Source organism: Nicotiana sylvestris, chromosome 9, assembly GCF_000393655.2.
Source record: "Nicotiana sylvestris chromosome 9, ASM39365v2, whole genome shotgun sequence".
NCBI lineage: Eukaryota > Viridiplantae > Streptophyta > Magnoliopsida > Solanales > Solanaceae > Nicotiana > Nicotiana sylvestris.
Window position 1 is genome coordinate 52,191,841 of NC_091065.1, and position 21,136 is coordinate 52,212,976.

General features: G+C 40.5%; 1 protein-coding gene across 1 annotated transcript; it reads left to right on the top strand.

Moving 5' to 3' along the window:
* The first annotated feature begins 5,366 nt into the window (after positions 1–5,366).
* On the top strand, positions 5,367–6,266 carry LOC138877578 (uncharacterized). The gene is made up of 3 exons (XM_070157199.1): positions 5,367–5,608; positions 5,653–5,719; positions 5,811–6,266. The coding sequence occupies exons 1-3, from the start codon at positions 5,367–5,369 to the stop codon at positions 6,264–6,266; spliced, it is 765 nt and encodes a 254-aa protein (XP_070013300.1).
* Positions 6,267–21,136: the final 14,870 nt, after the last annotated feature.

The following is a 21,136-nucleotide window of genomic DNA, read 5'->3' on the forward strand; positions in this document are numbered from 1 at the left end:
ACTTAGCTTCTGCCCCTCTTGTGTGAACCTTGCCTTGGGACCCTTGAGCTCCTTCTGAACTTGGACACATAAGGGTTGGCCCTTCCACAATGCACTCATTTCTGTCTGGTTATGCAAACCTGGGTGTAAGCACTGCTCGGGGTCCCTTGAGACCCTTAGGGAACTTTGACACACCCAGGTATGAGAAAGGCTTTGAAACCACAAATAGCATTTAAGGTGGTTTATTCCATAACTCAGAGAGGAAGTTGGAATCAGGCTTCCTATGGTTGTAACTTCTTATTTTACACTTTTTCTGATGTAATTCAGTATTTGGTCTGTAATAATTTATAACAAATATTGGGGTTGGCTAGTGAAAGGGATGGGGTGATTATGCATGTTTTAGATATTAGAAGGGTAGATAACATGCCTATAGGATGTATTTCGATATGATCTATTAGAGAACATGCTTATAGGATCTACTCTGTTTAAATTAAGTTTTGTATGTTTTACTTTCACACAAATAGAGATCATGCCTATAGGATTAAAAATTAGTTTTAATAAGAAATCATGCCTATAGGAATTTTGCTTTTTGCCAAACAAATCCTACCTACTTCACTGCATGTTCAATTAGATATCATGCTTATAGGACCAAATCAGCCTTTAATACTTAGAGATCATGCCTATAGGATCTAAAATCAGCTTAGTTAAAATCAGTTTGACTCATGCTCGTCTGAATCAGATTAGATAGCCCACTCTTTTCGTGTTAATTAATATGGTTTAGAAAGCATGCATATAGGATCCAAATCACTTGTTTAACCACTGCTCTGCTGAATTCCTAATCAGTAATAGATATCATGCTCATAGGACATCACTATCACACCTAGGCAAGCCTTAGGTAATAATGGTAAAACTGAACTCGCCTTTGTTAATTAGCACTGCTACAATCAGCAGGCAGGCCTGATTCAGACTTCTTATCTGAGTTATGTAATAAATATGGTCTGCTTCAACAATTTAAACACCCTGCTTTAGTGTTTTAAAATTCAGACCCCAATTGTGTTTAAGTCATGTTGTTTATATGCATTGTCTACGGAGGTGTACATGAGCCTTTTAATTGTTTACATGTTTCCCCTTTAAATGCAGTCCTACGTGTTTTGTATGTCACCTTAGCCTTTTTACCTTTTAAAACTTAAGAGTCAGCCTAAAACCCTTCCTCTTATAGGAATAGTAATCCTAAAATCCTCCGGGATTGATAGGAATGAGGCGAGTAATAGCATGCAATAGAGGTCGAGACCAATCCATGCTTTAATACCTTAACGGGGTGGGAAGGGTAGATATGGATATGATGACCAGTGCGCTAATACCACGTGTATCACTTCTTCTGAGGAGTGTCATACCGGGTATCGCATTTATGTGATCCATATTATAAACGAGCCTAGGACCCCCTCTCCCTTTTACATTCTCAAGTATTTGTAAAACTGTAACTCCTTTTCAAAATTTGCCTTTTAATAATTGTTTTCAAACTCATATGTGTTTAAACTTAAATCCCCTACTATTTAAGCCTATACTTGTCTATTTGCTAATTGTACAAATTCAGAAAACTATCTGGTCGGGAACCATACTAGTGGATCTTGAGGGGTGCCTAACACCTTCCCCTTAGGATAATTTCAAGCCCTTACCCTATCTCTGGTTATCAAACAAACTCATAAATGAATGTTATAGGTGTCCTAATGCACCTTAAATCATTAGGCGGCGACTCTTCAAATGCAAACCTAGTTCCCAAAAGGAATGAGTTGACCCATACCAAAAATGTCATAAACCCAATTTTTCGATGTGAAGAGGGAAAAAGGGCACGCGACAGGTAGAGGTCCCAAGTCCTCTGGGACTATTAAGAAAGGGGGGGGGGGTAGCAGCACACAATAGGAATCAATGACCAAACACTCTCTTTGCATGACCAATAAGGGGATGGGAAGGGTAGATATGGGATATGATGACTACGCATTAATATCATGTGTATCCCCTCATTGAGGAGTGTTTATCGGGCATTGTGTGGGGTGATCCTATAGGATAAACAACCTAGGACCCCTTCTAACCCCAAATCCTCTCCTTATTTAAAACTTTGTTTGTCTAATTTGTTCAAGCCTTTATTACTTGACTTGTTCAATGAGCTTTACAACTTACTTGTTTATATGGACTAATTTGTAAATATAAGTTCGGTGGGGACCCACAGTTGTGGACCAAGAGGGGTGCCTAACACCTTCCCCTCGAGGTTATTTCGAGCCCCTACCCTAATCTCTGGTAATGCAAACGAACCCAAGAGTTAATAGCTCTAGGTGCCCTAACGCACCATAATCCGTTAGGTGGCGACTCTTCAAATACCCAATTCCCAAAAGGAAATGAGTCATTACACCCCGTGAATGTCGAAACCCGAACCTCCCTCCGCAAGGATGGGAAAAAAGGGGTGTGACAGCATGGTGACTCTGCTAGGGATATCTTTAGGCTCTTACCGTAACGAACTTGTTTTTACAAATTAGTCCAAGCATGCTTATCCCGTACTCCCTTATCTGGATTTAATTGTCTTTTTTTTCAAGCATTTATGATTTCTTTATTACCCTGAAAACTGACTTTTCTCTTTGTTTTTCTTTTTTATGTAACTGTCTTTTCAATTATTTAAATGTTGTATTTATTTTTCCTACATGAAAATACTTTCCTACATGTTATTAACTGCTGCATAAATCATGCTCCACATCATATTCCACTGGTGTGTCTCAAATCCTATATCAACTCTTTAATGAGTGGTTGCGCTCTTCCTATTTGTTACCCTTAAATTCGGAAAGGCTTATTTGCAGTAAAGCAACTCGATCAGCGGTGCAGTCAATGGTTCCGCGCCTTCCCCCTCAAGTTGTCCGCTTGAGGGTACCAGTCTAAAACCCCATAGAAACCTTGCTCTGTTTAAATTGTGCATGTACTATGATCAAACCTAGTCGGATTAGTTATGTTGTCCACATAATGATCCTTTAAGATAAACCTTATCCAAAGTCCATCGGGTTTTCCCTAATCCTAACGGACCCAACCACGTTCTGTGCATTAATTTGGAGAACTAAATCCTGATATGTTGATCATAAATATATACATAGTCGAGTCCGGTGGGGATAAGGCCTAACCCTTTTATTTTGCAAAAAATGAGGCACGAGGTCCCCAGCTTCGGTATGGTTAGAACACCCTCACTCTGCTAGACTGGTGGAGGAATCTTCCGTCAAATGACCAAATCAATGAATGGAAAGAGAGGGCCACCAAATCAATCAAAAAGCTGGAATATCTGGAAAACAGCCTATTGGAATTGGAAGGAAAGGTGAGAAAGAGAGTCACCGATTGCCAGAACGCTGAGGGAAAAGAAGGAGAACATTTGGCAAAGGCATTTTTACTGGTGAACCTACGCGAATTGGAGGATTTGATCAACGAGAACATTCAACCTAGGGAAGGTCCTTCCGAGACCAAATAGATTAGGTTTACTCGTTTTCTAAATATAATAAGGCCAAGTACCAGTAGTGAATTATTTTATTATTATCTTAGCGTCGTTTTGGGATTCATCTATTTTTATATTATGAAATGAAGCATTTATTGGCATTTGAAGTTCTCTAAATTTATTTGTCGCTAGGACTACCTCGGGCACAACGAGGCTCCCAAATTAGGATACGAATTTATATTTCGCAATATGTGTTTAAATACTGCAAACATTTCAGGATCCTCACTGACTTGTTACCTTTTTGTTTTTGCTTATCTTTATCATTATTCCCATCCCCTTAAGTTGGTTCATCCATACTGGCCTCATCAGCATATCATACCAGATCTAGAGGCCCTCCACCTCCTCCTTCTCCAAGCAACACAAAAAGCAGAGGAAAAAGCACTAGTTGGGCTGAAGGATCTGTTCTTGGAAGACGAGGACATGGATTGTTGTGCCATAATTGAGGAGAAGGAGGAAGAAGGCCTCTCCATTCAGACTGTGGCAAAGAGAGCTTTTCTCAGCAACTGGACCGTCACACCATCCCGAGCCTCCGATTCCCTGGGTAGCTTAGCAGAATTTACAAGTCATTCTAAGCATTTTAATTTTTTAGCAATTTTGTTTTAAGATTTCTTTGTTTTAAAATAAATGCTCAATCACCGAGCCAAGCTTTGTTTGAGCAACTTCCTCATTTTTAATCAAATGCATTTATACTTTATCATTATTCATTACTATTTTTATAATTTTCCCTTCTACAGTGTTATTATTACTTTTCCTGATGAGCCAGTGACTGTGACATGTAATGAGGCAACGCAACACGAGAATAATGTCTCAGAGGAAGAAGATGAGATACCCGAGGAAATTGTCAGAGAAGTTGAGAATTTTGAGAAAAAGTCTAAATCCAACTTGGACGAAATAGAAGCAGTAAATTTGGGAGACACCGAGACCGTCAAAGAGAGTCGCATCAGCATTCACTTGTCACACACAGAAAGGGAAGAGTACGTCCACTTTCTAAAGGAATATGAGGATATCTTCGCATGGTCGTATGACGATATGACCGGTTTGAGCACATCTATAGTAGCTCACAAGTTTCCTACCAATCCCATGTGCCCGCCAGTCAAGTAGAAACTCAGAAAATTCAAACCAGACAAGAGTTTGAAGATCAATGAGGAGTTTACCAAGCAGATCAAAGCCAAGGTTCTCAGGGTGGTTGAGTACCCGACATGGTTAGCTAATATTGTGCCAGTTCTGAAGAAGGACGGGAAGGTCAGGGTATGTGTCAATTATCGGTATTTAAACAGAGCACGTCCCAAAAGATGATTTCCCACTGCCAAATATACATATCCTTATCGATAACTACGCCAAGCATGAACTCCAATCCTTTGTAGATTGCTTCGCAGGTTTTCACCAGATCTGGATGGATGAAGAAGATGCCGAGAAAACAGCTTTTATTATGCCTTGGGGTGTATACTGTTACAAGATGATGTTGTTAGGTATGAAGAACGCAGGGGCCACTTACATGAGGTCCATGACAACCATCATTCATGATATGATACACCAAGAAATAGAGGTATATGTGGACGACATCATTATCAAATCCAAGAGGGTCGCGGATCACATAACAGACTTGAGAAAATTCTTCGACAGGCTTAGGATGTACAATTTGAAGTTGAACCCTGCAAAGTGTGCATTCGGGGTCCCCGCGGGAAAGTTATTGGGATTCATCGTCACTCACCGAGGGATCGAACTAGATCCTACTAAAGTCAAATCTATTTAGGAATTACCACCACCCAAAAGCAAGAAGGACGTAATGAGCTTCCTGGGGCGGCTCAACTACATCAGCCGATTCATAGCACATTCCACAGTAATATGTGAACCCATCTTCAAAATGCTGAGGAAAGATGCTGAGACAAGTTGGATAGAGGATTGTCAGAAAGCTTTTGACAAGATCAAGGAATACCTGTCCAGACCGCCAGTTCTGGTCCCGCCAGAACCAGGATTACCATTGCTGCTTTATCTATCCGTGTTAGATGGAGCCTTTGGATGTGTTTTGGGGCAACATGATGAGACAGGAGGAAAGGAGCAAGCCATATATTACCTGAGTAAGAAATTCACACCTTATGAAGCACGGTATTCTCTGCTTGAACGTACTTGTTGTGCTTTGACCTGGACAGCCTAGAAGTTGAGGTATTACTTCTGTGCCTACACAACATACCTCATATCCAGGATGGATCCTCTGAAGTACATATTTCAGAAGCTCATGCCTACTGGGAAGTTGGCTAAATGGCAGATACTACTGAGTGAGTTCGACATCATCTATGTAACTCAAAAGGCAGTCAAGGGACAAGCATTGGCAGATCACCTCGCTGAGAATCCAATGGGAGGAGAATACAAACCCTTGAAAACGTATTTTCCTGATGAAGAAATATCATTCTTGGGAGAATACATTACAGAAGCATATGACGGTTGGAGGATGTTCTTTGACGGAGCCGCAAATTTCAAAGGAATGGGCATTGGAGCAGTTTTGTTGTCTGAAATGAGTCAACATTATCCCGTATCTGCTAAACTCAGATTTCCCTGCACCAACAACATGGCAGAATATAAAGCCTGCATACTAGGGCTCAACATGGCAGTCAACATGAACATTCAGGAGTTGTTGGTGATCGGCGATACGGATGTGCTTGTGCACCAGGTGAAAGGAGAAAGGGCTACCAAGAATTCCAAGATATTGCCATATCTGCACCATGTGCAGGAATTAAAAAGGAGGTTCACGAATATAGAATTCTGACATGTGCCCAGAATTTAGAACAAGTTCGTTGACGTATTAGCCACCGTGTGATCAATGATACAACATCCATATAAAAACTATTTTGATCCCATCCCGGTGAGGATCCATAATTAGCCGGCATATTATGCTCATGTCGAGGAAGAAACCATTGTAAAGCCTTGGTTCCATGACATCAAGGAGTACCTATCAAAAGGAGAATACCCGGAGCATGCAAATCACATTTAGAAACGCACACTCTGGAGGTTGTCAAATTATTTCTTCCACAACGGAGGAAATTTGTACTGAAGAACTCCGGATTTGGGTTTACTAAGGTGTGTCGATGCAAAGTAATTCTCACGGCAACTTGAGGATGTACACGCTAGGACATGTGGTCCGCATATGAATGGCTTCGTTCTGGCCAAGAAGATACTCAGGGCAGGTTACTTTTGGATAACCATGGAGACGGATTGTATTCAGTATGGCCGCAAATGCTTTCAATGTCAAGTACATGCCAACATGATAAAAGTGCCACCAAACAAGCTCAATACAACAAGCTCACCTTGGCCATTCACCGCCTGGGGAATGGATGTTATTGGTCCGATTGAGCCCACTGCTTAAAACGGACACTGGTTTATTCTGGTAGCCATTGATTACTTCACAAAATGGGTAGAAGCTGTAACAAAAAAAGTCGATGCAGATTTTGTCAAGGATTGTATTGTCTGCCGATTCGGAGTTCTGGAGTCCATTATCACTGACAATGCCGCCAACCTCAATAGTGACCTGATAAAAGCTATTTGTGAAACCTTCAAAATCAAGCACAAGAATTCCACTGCCTACAGACCTCAGATGAATGGAGCTGTAGAAGCCACCAACAAAAACATTAAGAAGATACTAAGGAAAATGGTAGAGAATCACAAGTAGTGGCATGAAAAGTTACCCTTTGCTCTCTTAGGGTACCGCACCACAGTTTGCACATCAACCAGGGCAACCCCCTACATGCTAGTTTATGGTACCGGGCGGTCATCCCATCCGAGGTAGAGATTCCTTCTTTAAGAGTCATATAGGAAGCTGAACTCAGCGATGCGGAATGGGTAAGAAGTCGCTATGAACAATTGGCCCTTATCGATGGAAAGAGGATGAACGCAGTGTGCCACAGCCAACTCTATCAGAACATAATGTCCATAGCTTTCAACAAAACGGTCAAACCAAGGCAGTTCGCACCAGGACAACTGGTATTGAAAAAACAATTTCCATACCAAGATGAAGCCAGAGGGAAATTCCCTCCCATGGATGGAGAGATCTGGCCAAAACCAATCAATTCAGACGCAATCAAGAGATATTGTGCTTAGATTATTTCACATTTTCCTTTCTGATGTAATTGAACTACGCTTGACCTGATTCCCGTTTAAGAGGGGATACATAGGCAGCCTTATGGGTTCGGTCATATCATAATAAAATTTTCATTTTTCCTAGAATCAGAACTGGGGAAGAATTTTGAGGAGGGTCCTCAAAATTCCGGAGCAAGTCCAGCCAGCGCCATTATATGCCAGGAAGCTAGTCATCAGTTAAGAACTGGGGCAGAATTTTGAGAAGGATTCTCAATATTTTGAAGAAGATTCAGCAAGGCCCGCCATCAGTAAACGGTTAAAAATCGTCTACCAAACTGGGGCAGAATTTTGAGGAGGACCCTCAAAATTCCAACATAAGAGAGCTACAATGCCTTTAAAATGTGTCACAGTCGCTAGTTCATCAAAAGTTACTTGATATATCAATACTCTTCCAAACTAATTCCATTTTTTTTATCAATGAATGCATATTTTCGAAATTCTATTATTTTATAACAGTCAGGTGATACCTAGGGGAACTCAAAAGGGGCTTCCAAAATGGGGCAAGGCAAGACCAGCAGACGAATCAAGAACCAACCTCCCCTCATAAAACTCACAACTTTTCTTTGAACGCAGGCACATCTGACGATATCATTCGTACACAAAGCAAATTCACCATCCATCCGGTCGTTAGATGCTGAACTTATCCTAGCTAAGATATACTCTACCCTTATCTGCAATTTTCTCTCTGTATGAGTCTAATCTCTAACTCCACATTTGCATGGGACTAAGCCCTGTCCCAAATCCTGCATGAGTCTAAGCCCTGACTCCATATTTGCATGAGTCTAATCTCTGATTCTACATTTGCATGGGACTAAGCCCTGTCCCAAATCATGCATGAGTCTAAGCCCTGACTCTTTATTTGCATGAGTCTAAGCCTTGACTCCACATTTGCATGAGTCTAATCCTTGACTCTATATTTGCATGAGTCTAAGCCATGACTCCATATTTGCATGAGTCTAAGCCCTGACTCCATATTTGTATGAGTCTAATCCTTGACTCCATATTTGCATGAGTCTAAGCCCTGACTCCACATTTGCATAAGTCTATTCCTTGACTCCATATTTGCATGGGACCTAGCCTTGTCCTGAATCTTGCATGAGGCTAAGAAGCTCTGCCTCTATTTTGCATAAGGCTAAGCATTGCCTTCCATTTTGCATGGGACTAAGCCCTGTCCCGAATCTTGCATGAGGCTAAGCCCTGCCTCCATATCTGCATAAGGCTAAGCATTGCCTTCCATTTGCATGGGTCTAAGCCTGGTCCCAAATCTTGCATGAGGTTAAGTTCTACCTCCATATTTGCATAAGGCTAAGCGCTGCTTTCTCTTTGCATGAGACTAAGCTCTGTCTCCAATCTTGCATGAGTTTAATCCCTGACTCCATATTTGCATGAGGTTGATCCTTGCCTCCATAACTGCATGAGTCTAAGCCCTGACTCTATTTTTTCATGAGGCTAATCCTTGCCTCCCCATTTGCATAAGGCTAATTCTTGCCTCCCCACTCGCATGGTACTAAGCATTGTCCCTCCTTGCACTAATATTGCTCTATTTTCTACTACTATCTACCTATTTTTCAATTGGGCTGAGCTCTACCCTCTGCTTCGCAAGACTAAACCTTGTCTTGTTACATCATATTATTGCATATCATGGGCTGAAATATCACCAATCTGTCCAAAGGCGTCATAGTCTAAAGGCATCATCCCCATATCCTAAAGACACCATGCCAATGCCTGAGGATCTCTCAAATTTGCATATCATTATTCAAAGGCGTCATGGTTCGGAGGCACCATTTTCATGGCCCAAGAACATCATTTCATGGCCTGCGAATTCCTCATTAAAACAATCAATGGCCCAGGACATCATGGTCTAAGGACGTCATCTTTAACCGTCTGAAGACAACCTTCATGGTCCAAAGGGAATTTATATCATGTTTAAATTTTTGCAAATACGATTGTAGCATCTTTTATCTGCAGGTAACCAGTAAGCAACTGCTATCCTAGCAAGAGCGACCTCGCTCCAGTTCCCTCCAACCATCCCGATCATAGTCGCTTCCACATCTCGTGTCCATTCTTGTAGTAGTTTCATCGGCATAATCCGCAGGTGAATCCAGAACTACACATAGCCTGATTCTGATAAAACTAGGGATATGTAGGCAACTCGGAAATCGGAGCTCGACCTCTGTCTTTCAAAATATCCCATCCGATCAAAATTGGCCATCATTTCTTTACCTGAAAACTCTTTCATCCTTCCCAAGTAAAGAGGGACAGCTGTTGATACCCAATTTTTCCCTATATGTTTTGAATATGTATAAAAGTCTTCAAAATAGCATATATATGCATACATAAGCATGCCCAAGGTTTTTATTATTATTCCCATAATTTTAAGGGTTTAAGTTGATTTATTTTCTCCCCTTTTTATCCATAAAATCCCAATAATTTTTTCTGAAATTATTGTTTTGATAATTCATTTATTGGATTTATATATTTATGCCAAAATATGTCTAATGTAATTTTTATGTGTTTTCACAATTACATTTAGTATTTTTAAAAGTTAAATTGCATATAATTTCAATGTTAGCCCATTTTTAGATATAATTATGTTTATATGCATAAAATTTGATCCTGTATTTTTAAGGTGTTAATTATGTATTTTAAATCATTTTGGTACCTTTATTTATTTTCTAGAAATTACCTACTATTTTTTATAAATTAAATAGGGGAAAATTGGCTATTTAAATAATAGCCAAATTTGGATTTCAATTATAGCCAAAATTGGACCCCTTTCCAGCCCAATTTCACACACAAATCACCCGACCCATACCCTATTAATCCTTGCCCAAACCCGAAATCCACCTACCCATTTTAATCCTGACTGTTGATCTCCCAAATCAACGGTCCAAATAATTCGTTTCCTTTTTAATTTTCGAATGACCCCTAACCCTAAGTCATTTTTCCAAAGGCGCCGCCTTTAGATGCTCTCTCATCTTCACTCTTCTCTCAAACCTAACCCTAGACTCCTCCACTCACCTCCTTCTCCGGTCATCTCCGGCGACTATCTCTCAAACCCAAAGCCTCCAATGGTCACCACCTTGCTCATCATATCTAAGGCATTCAAGGGTCTTGGGCCATGCCAATTTGGACCTAGGGTTCCTGATTCTATTGTTCAAGGCTTCTCTGGCAAAATCACACCATGTGTGTTACGATTTATGAAGTTACAATAGGTTCTTTTGATTTCTACCTAGGTTTCCTTTTGAAACCCTAACTCTCTTCTGGATCTCTCAGATCTGTGTTATTTTCATGCTTTAAACCTGTTTCCTTCTATGATTTTCTTATTTTTGAGCTTTGTTCTGAATGATCCTCTAGTCTAAACCGTTCTTACTTTCAATGAAAACTAAGGTTTTCTCGGAGTTCTTTCTATACCAGTTTCAACTGATTTCTATATGATTAAACCTTTTTCCCTCATTTATCTTGACCGATTCTATGTTCCTATTACTTTTTAACTCAACTTTGTTAAAAAGCCCTAATTTTTAAATGATTTTCTTTACTTGTTTCTGTGAGTTAGCATGATTTTCTTTACTTGTTTCTGTGTGTTAGCCTAATTTTCTTTACATGTTTCTGTGTGTTAGCCTGATTTTCTTTACTTGTTTCTGTATGTTCGCATGATTTTCTTACTCTGTTTCTATGCGTAAGCATGATTTTCTTCACTTTGGTTTCGTGTGTTAGCATGATTCTCTTCGCCTAGGGTCTGTGTGTTAGCATAACTTTCTTTGCCTTGGTCTTGTTAATTTCTCGTGGTCACCATGCTTTGAATATGTCCTGCTGAATCTCTAGCCTACTTACATCACCTCTATATGACTGTGCTTGCTCATATCATATTTCTTTCTGCCTATATAATTGACCTTGTTTTGTTTGCTACTTCTGTTCATCCTTCTCTACTTAAATGTTGAAACACGCAGAATCTTTTAGATCTATCATGCTTTTACTTATGGTATTGTTGTGGAGTTTGTAACTAAACATACTAGTATAACTCCCCTCCCTTTAAGCTCATGTATTCCCTTGTGTGATTCAAGCATGTTTGGACAATTGTTTTCCTTTATCTACTGTGCACTTACCATTTTGTTAATCCCAAATCTGTATTCCCCTCAAAGTGTTTATATTCCTCATGACTGGTTTGTGATTATGCTAGTGCCAAGCTATCTCTGAGCATGTCCATACTAATCCTAATACTCCTGTTGGGGTCATGTGTCTGCAGGCAATGTCTGTGTACCCCAAACCCCTTAACCCCTGTGTGATTGCTGAATACATTTAGATTCTGTCAACTTGTTGTGTGTGGTGTTATCCTGAAGTGTTTGAACTCTGTTTACTACTCCAACCTCTTTCAAAAAACCTCTATTGCTTTACTAATTACTTTCAAAACAGACCTTTAAGTCCAGTCTTTAATAAACTTCTTTCAAACATGTGTCCTGCACTTTCACTCTACTCTTAGTAATAAGGTCTTCCCCCTCTAGTATGTGTACTGCCTTGGGATCCTCTTGAGAATCTTGGAACTCTGGCATATTGAGGCTGGCTTTCCACACTGCACTAGTTCAATGCTTGGCTACTAAGTCTATGTGTAAGCATTGCCTGGGGTCCTTGAGACCGTTAGGGAACTTTGATGCACCTACACCTTGATTTGTCTATGGAAATGAGGTTTGAAAGACCATTGGAGGCTTTGGGAAACTTGGGCCTGATTGCAGGCTCCTTATAGAATAGCTTCTTAGTTTTCTATTTCATTTATGTAATTCTTTTGTTGGCCTGTAATATTTTGTAAACAGATATTCGGGGTAATTTATTAAAAGGGGTGGGTAGATATATACTTTGTGGGATAATATGGGTAGAAATCCTGCTCTTAGGATTTTACTTTCAAATCTGTTTGCTTTACTCAATAGAAAACATGTTCATATGGTGTGACTCTTTTTGAATCTGATTTCATTTTGCATAATAGACATCATGTCTATAAGTTTTCACTTTTAATGTCATTTGCATCAAATATAAACCATGTTCATAAATCCTGCATTTGTCATGTTAGAAACCATGATTCCAGGTTCCAAGCCATATGTTTTAAATCAATTCAAGTATAGATACCATGCCTATAGGACATAATTTCGATTCAATAAGTTACTGCAAATTGCCTAAAACTGTAACACGCCTAGATACCATGCCTATAGGGACTTCTACTCGAAATTATGTTTGGTAATCTAATTATCTTAATGAGTCAATTTTATCTCACCTAGTTTACTATTTAAAACTGGCCTTGTCAAGAGATAACTCTCTAAAATCGGTCCTTTCATAATTGTTTTAATCCCGTTAGATATTCTGCCTATAGGTATTGAAAGGTTCTATTTCGAAAACTTGTCTATTTTTGCATTAACATAGACACAGTTCTGCATATAGGCAAGCCTTAGGGCATTTTCGAAACTTGCATTTCTCTGAAGCTGTTTCTGTCACTCGACATCTCTGAATTCTAATAAGCTTTTAAAGAGGAGGTCCTAGGCAGCTAATAATGTTATGACTTTTGTATCTGAAAGTGGTTTATTTCTGCATAATCACTTAGAAATCCTGCTTTAGGACTTTGATTACTAAATACCTTACTTGTGGTTGAGTCATGCTGCATGCATGCTTGTTTGCGGAGGAAACTATGAATCTTTTACTTGGTCTCATTATGTGAAAATCCCAGATGCTTTCTGACTGTCGCCTTTAGAGTTTTTCCTTTAAAACCTTAGGGGTACATCTAGAATGACCTATAGGTAAAGGTCCCAACTCCCTTCGGGACTATTAAGAAGGGACGGGTAGCAGCACGCAATAGGAATCAATGACCAAACACTCTCTTTGCATGACCAATAAGGGCATAGGAAGGGTAGACATGGGATATGATGACTACGCATTAATGTCACGTGTAGCCCCTCATTGAGGAGTGTTTACCGGACATTGCGTGGGATGATCCTATAGGATAAACAACCTAGGACCCCTTCTTACCCCAAATCCTCTCCTTATTTAAAACTTTGTTTGTATAATTTGTTCAAACCTTTATTACTTGACTTGTTCAATGAGCTTTACAACTTACTTGTTTATATGGACTAATTTGTAAATATAAGTTCGGACGGGACCCACAATTGTGGACCAAGAGGGGTGCCTAACACCTTCCCCTCGAGGTTATTTCGAGCCCTTACCCTAATCTCTGGTAATGCAAACCAACCCAAGAGTTAATTCCTCTAGGTGCCCTAATGCACCATAATCTGTTAGGTGGCGACTCTTCAAATACCCAATTTCCAAAAGGAAACGAGTCATTACACCCCGTGAATGTCGAAACCCGGACCTCCCTCCACAAGGATAGGAAAAATGGGGCGCAACAGTATGGCGACTCTGCTGGGGATATCTTTAGGCTCTTACCGTAACGAACTTGTTTTTACAAATTAGTCCAAGCATGCTTATCCCATACCCTGCTCCCTTATCTGGATTTAACTGTCTTTTTTTCATGCATTAATGATTCCTTTATTACCCTGAAAACTGACTTTTCACTTTGTTTTTCTTTTTTATGTAACTGTCTTTTCAATTATTTAAATGTTGTATTTATTTTTCCTGCGTGAAAATACTTGCCTACTTGTTATTAACTGCTGCATAAATCATGTTCCACATCATATTCCACTCGTGCATCTCAGATCCTATAGCAACGCTTTAATGAGTGGTTGTGCTCTTCCTATTTGTTACCCTTAAATTCGAAAAGGCTTATTTGATGTAAAACCAGTCGATCAGCGGTGCAGTCGACAGTTCTGTGCCTTCCCCCTCAAGTTGTCCACTTGAGGGTACCAGTCTAAAACCCCATAGAAACCTTACTCTGTTTAAATTGTGCATGCACCATGGTCAAACCTAGTCGGATCAGTTATGTTGCCCATATAATAATCCTTTAAGATAAGCCTTATCCAAAGTCCATCAGGTTTTCCATAACCCTAACGGACGCAACCACGTTCTGTGCATTAATTTGGAGAACTAAATCTCGATATGTCGATCATAAATATATACATAGTCGAGTCCGGTAGGGGTAAGGCTTAACCCTTTTGTTTTGCAGAAAATGAGGCACGAGGTCCCCAGCTTCGGTATGGTTAGCACACCCTCACTCTTGCTAGACTGGTGGAGGAATCTTCCGTCAAATGACCAAATCAACGAATGGAAAGAGAAAGCCGCCAAATCCAACGAAAAGCTGGAATATCTGGAATACAGCCTGTTGGAATTGGAAAGAAAGGTGAGAGTCACTGATTGCCAGAACGCTGAGGGAAATGAAGGAGAATATTTGGCAAAGGCATTTTTACTGGTGAACCTACGCGAACTGGAGGATTTGATAAACGAGAACATTCAACCTGAGGAAGGTCCTTCCGAGACCAAATAGATTAGGTTTACTCGCTTTCTAAATATAATAACGCCAAGTGCCAGTAGTGAATTATTTTATTATTACCTTAGGGTCGTTTTGGAATTCGTCTATTTTTATATTATGAAATGAAGCATTTATTGGAATTTGAAGTTCTCTAGACTTATTTGTTGCTAGGCCTACCTCGGGCACAACGAGGCTCCTAAATTAGGATACGAATTTATATTTAGCAATATGTGTTTAAATACTACAAACGTTTTAGGATCCTCACTGACTTGTTACCTTTTTGTTTTTGCTTATCTCTATTATTATTCTCATACCCTTAGGTTGGTTAAGCCATACTGGCCTCATCAGCATATCATACCAGATCCAGAGGCCCTTCACCTCCTCCTCCTTCAAGCAACACAAAAAGCAGAGGAAGAAGCATTAGTTGGGTGGAAGGATTTGCTCTTGGAAGACAAGGTCATGGATTGTTGTGCCATAATTGAGGAGAAGGAGGAAGAAGGCTTCTCCATTCAGACTGTGGCAAAGGGAGTTGTTCTCAGCAACTGGATCGTCACACCATCCCGAGCCCACCAAGTCCCTAGGTAACTTTGCAGAATTTATAAACCATTCTAGGCATTTTAATTTTTTAGCAATTTTGTTTTAAGATTTCTTTGTTTTAAAATAAATGCTCGATCCACCGAGTCAAGCTTTGTTTGAACAATTTCCTCAGTTTTAATCAAATGCATTTATACTTTATCATTATTCATTAATATTTTTATTTTATATTTCTTCTATAGTGTTATTATTACTTTTCCTGATGAGCCAGTGACTGTGACTTGTAATGAGGCAACACAACACGAGAATATTGACTTAGAGGAAGAAGATGAGATACCCGAGGAAATTGTCAGAGAAGTTGAGAATTTTGAGAACAAGCCTAAATCCAACTTGGACGAAACAGAAGCAGAAAAGTTGGGAGACGCCGAGACCGTCAAAGAGGCCCAAATAAGCATTCACATGTCACCAACAGAAAAGGAAGAGTACATCCATTTTCTAAAAAAATATGAGGATATCTTCGCATGGTCGTATGCCGATATGGCCGGTTTGAGCACATCTATAGTAGCTCACAAGTTGCCTACCAATCCCATGTGCCCGCCAGTCAAGCAGAAACTCAGAAAATTCAAACAAGACATGAGTTTGAAGATCAATTAGGAGGTTACCAAGCAGATCAATGACATGGTTCTCAGGGTGGTTGAGTACCCAACATTGTTAGCTAATATTGTGCCAGTTCCGATGAAGGACGGGAAAGTTAGGGTATGTGTCGATTATCGGGATTTAAATAGAGCAAGCCCCAAAGATGATTTCCCACTGTCAAATATACACATCCTGATCGATAACTGTGCCAAGCATGAACTCCAATCCTTTGTAGATTGCTTCGCATGTTATCACCAGATCTGGATGGATGAAGAAGATGCTGAGAAGACAGTTTTTATTACACCTTGGAGTGTATACTGTTACAAGATGATGTTGTTCGGTCTGAAGGACGCAGGGGCCACTTACATGAGGGACATAATAACCATCTTTTATGATATGATACACAAAGAAATAGAGGTATATGTGGACGACGTCATTATCAAATCCAAGAGGGTCGCGGATCACATAGCAGACTTGAGAAAATTCTTCGACAGGCTTAGGAGGTACAATTTGAAGTTGAACCCCGCAAAGTGTGCATTCGGGTCGCTGGGGGATCGAACTAGATCCGACTAAAGTCCAAGCTATTCAGGAATTACCACCACCCAAAAGCAAGAAGGACATGATGAGCTTCCTGGGGCGGATCAACTACATAAGCTGATTCATAGCACAGTCCACAGTAATATGTGAACCCATCTTCAAAATGCTGAGGAAAGATGCTGAGACAAGTTGGACCGAGGATTGTCAGAAAGCTTTCGACAAGATCAAGGAATACCTGTCCACACCGCCAGTTCTGGTCCCGCCAGAACTAGGATTACCATTGTTGCTTTATCTATCCATGTTAGATGGAGCCTTTGGATGTGTTTTAGGGCAACATGATGAGACAGGAGGAAAGGAGCAAGCCATATATTACCTGAGTAAGAAATTCAGACCTTATGAAGCACGGTATTCTCTGCTCGAACGCACTTGCTGTGCTTTGACCTGGACAGCCCAGAAGTTAAGGAATTACTTCTGTGCCTACACTATATACCTCATATCCAGGATGGATCCTCTGAAGTACATATTTCAGGAGCCCATGGCTACTGGGAAGTTGACTAAATGGCAGATACTACTAAGTGAGTTTGACATCGTCTATGTAACTCAAAAGGCAGTCAAGGGACAAGAATTGGCAGATCACCTCGCTGAGAATCCAATGGGAGGAGAATACGAACCCTTGAAAACGTATTTTCTAGATGAAGAAATATCATTCGTGGGAAAAGACATTACGGAAGCATATGACGGTTGGAGGATGTTCTTTGACGGAGCCGCAAATTTAAAGGGGTGGGCATTGGAGCAGTTTTGGTGTTAGAAATGGGTCAGCATTATCCTGTATCTGCTAAACTCAGATTTCTCTGCACCAACAACATGGCAGAATATGAAGCCTGCATACTAGGGCTCAACATGGCAGTCGACATGAACATTTAGGAGTTGTTGGTGATCGGCGATTCGAATTCGCTTGTGCACCAGGTGCAAGGAGAATGGGCTACCAAGAATTCCAATATATTTCCATATCTGCACAATGTGCAGGAATTAAAAAGGATGTTTACAAAGATAGAATTCCGACATGTGCCCAGAATTCAGAACGAGTTCGCCGACGCATTAGCCACCTTGTCATCAATGATACAGCATCCAGATAAAAACTATATTGATCCCATCCCGGTGAGGATCCATAATCAGCCGGTATATTGTGCTCATGTTGAGGAAGAAGCCGATGTAAAGCCTTGGTTCCATGACATCAAGGAGTACCTATCAAAAGAAGAATACCCGGAGCATGCAAATCACATTCAGAAAGAGGTTGTCAAATCATTTCTTCCACAGCAGAGGAAATTTGTACTGAAGAACTCCGGATTTGGGTTTACTAAGGTGTGTCGACGCAAAGGAAGCTTCCAAGTTATTTGAGGACGTACATGCTGGGACATGTGGTCCGCATATAAATGGCTTCGTTCTGGCCAAGAAGATACTCAGGGCAGGTTACTTTTGGATGACCATGGAGAAGGATTGTATTCAGTATGTCCGCAAATGCTTTCAATGTCAAGTACATCCCAATATGATAAAAGTGCCACCAAACGAGCTCAATACAACAAGCTCGCCTTGGCCATTCGCCGCCTGGGGAATGGATGTTATTGGTCCAATTGAGCCCACTGCTTCAAATGGACACCGGTTTATTCTGGTAGCCATTGATTACTTCATGAAATGGGTAGAAGATGCATCATACAAAGCTGTAACCAGGAAAGTCATCGTAGATTTTGTCAAGGATCGTATTGTCTACCGATTCGGAGTTCCGGAATCCATTATCACTGACAATGCTTCCAACCTCAATAGTAACCTAATAAAAGCTATATGTGAAACCTTCAAAATCAAGCAAAAGAATTCCACCGCCTATAGACCTCAGATGAATGGAGCCGTAGAAGCCGCCAACAAAAATTTAAGAAGATACTAAGGAAAATGGTAGAGAATCACAAGCAGTTGCATGAAAAGTTACCCTTTGCTCTATTAGGGTACCGCACCACAGTTCGCATGTCAACCGAAGAAACCCCCCTACATGTTGTTTTATGGTACCGAGGCGGTCATCCCAGCCGAGGTAGAGATTCCTTCTTTAAGAGTCATACAGGAAGCTGAACTCAGCAATACCGAATAGGTAAGAAGTTGCTATGAACAATTGGAATTATCGATGGAAAGAGGATGAACGCAGTATGCCACGTCCAATTCTATTAGAATAGAATGTCTAGAGCTTTCAACAAAAGGGTCAAACCAAGGCAGTTCGCACCAGGACCGCTGGTATTGAAGAAGATTTTTCCACACCAAGATGAAGCCAGAGGGAAACTCTCTCCCAACTGGCAAGGTCCGTGTATAGTTCACAGAGTACTAACAGAAAGAGCACTCGTACTTGTAGAAATGGATGGAGAGATCTGGCCAAAACCAATCAATTCAGACGCAGTCAAGAGATACTATCTTAGATTATTTCATATTTTCCTTTCTAATGTAATTGAACTACGCTTGACCTGATTCCCGTTTAAGAGGGGATACGTAGGCAGCCTTATGGGTTTGGTCATATCATAATAAAATTTTCATTTTCTCCAAAATCAGAACTGGGGCAGAATTTTGAGGAGGGTCCTTAAAATTCCGGAGTAAGTCCAGCCAGCGCCATCACATGCTAGGAAGCCAGTCATCAGTCAAGAACTGGGGTAGAATTTTGAGAAGGATTCCCAAATTCTAAAGATGATTAAGCAAGGCCCGCCATTCGTAAATGGTTAAAAATGATCTACCAAACTGGGGAAGAATTTTGAGGAGGACCCTCAAAATTCCAACATAACTGAGCTGCAATGCCTTTGAAATGTGTCACGGTCGCTAGTTCATCAAAAGTTACTTGATATATCAATACGCTTCCAAAATAATTCCATTATATTATCAATGAATGCATATTTTCGAAATTCTATTTTATTATAACAGTCAGGTGCTACCTAAAGGAACTCAAAAGGGGCTTCCAGAACGGGGCGAGGCAAGACCAACAGACGAAGCAAGAACCAATCTCCCCTCATGAAACTCACGACTTTTCTTTGAACGCAGGCACATTTGATGATAGCATTCGTACACAAAGAAAATTCACCATCCATCCGGCCATTAGATGCTGAGATTATCCTAGCTAAGATATACTCTACCCTTATCTGCTATTTTCTCTCTGCATGAGTCTAATCTCTGACTCCACATTTGCATGGGACTAAGCCCTGTTCGAATCCTACATGAGTCTAAGCCCTGACTCCATATTTGCATGAGTCTAAGCCTTGACTCCACATTTGCATGAGTCTAATCCTTGACTCCATATTTGCATGAGTCTAATCTCTAACTTCACATTTGTATGGGACTAAGACCTGTCCCTAATCATGCATGAATCTAAGCCCTGACTCTATATTTGCATGAGTCTAAGCCTTGACTCCACATTTGCATGAGTCTAATCCTTGACTCCATATTTGCATGAGTTTAAGCCCCTGACTCCACATTTCCACGAGTCTAATCCTTGACTTTATATTTGCATGAGTCTAAGCCCTGACTCCATATTTTCATGAGTCCAAACCTTGACTCCACATTTGCATGAGTCTAATCCTTGACTCCATATTTTCATGGGATCAAGCTTTGTCTTGAATCTTGCATGAGGCTAAGCCCTGCCTCCATTTTGCATAAGTCTATGCATTGCCTTCCATTTTGCATGGGACTAAGCCCTGTCTTGAATCTTGCATGAGGCTAAGCTCTACCTCCATATTTGCATAAGGTTAAGCGCTGCCTTCTCTTTGCATGAGACTAAGCTCTGTCTCTAATCTTGCATGAGTCTAATTCCTGACTCCATATTTGCATGAGGTTGATCCTTGCCTCCATACATGCATGAGTCTAAACCCTGACTCCGTATTTGCATGAGGCTAATACTTGCATCCCAATTTGCATAAGGCTAATCCTTTCCTCCCCACTCGCATGGGACTAAGCACTTTCCCACATTGCACCAATATTGCTCTATTTTCTACTACTATCTACCTGTTTTTCAATTGGGCTGAGCTCTGCCCTCTGCTTCGCAAGACTAAACCTTGTCTTGTTACATCATATTATTGCATATCATGGGCTGAAATATTGCCGATCTATCCAAAGGCATCATAGTCTAAAGGCACCATCCTCATAGCCTGAAGACACTATGTCATGGCCTGAGGATCTCTCAAATTAGCATATCATTATTCAAAGGAGTCATGGTTCAAAGGCACCATTTTTATGGCCCAAGAACATCATTTTATATCCTGCGAATCTCTCATTAAAACAATTCATGGCCCAGGACATCATGGTCTAAGGACGTCATCTTTAACCGTCCGAAGACAACCTTCATGGTCCAAAGGATATTTGCATCATGTTTAAAT

Excerpts from the sequence above, each read along its gene's own strand:
- LOC138877578 (XM_070157199.1), top strand. The coding sequence starts at position 5,367 with ATGCTGAGGAAAGATGCTGAGACAAGTTGGATAGAGGATTGTCAGAAA. Across the intron at positions 5,609-5,652 it reads TTCACACCTTATGAAGCACG|CCTAGAAGTTGAGGTATTAC; the intron begins GTATTCTCTGCT and ends TGACCTGGACAG. Across the intron at positions 5,720-5,810 it reads TCCAGGATGGATCCTCTGAA|GCAGTCAAGGGACAAGCATT; the intron begins GTACATATTTCA and ends GTAACTCAAAAG.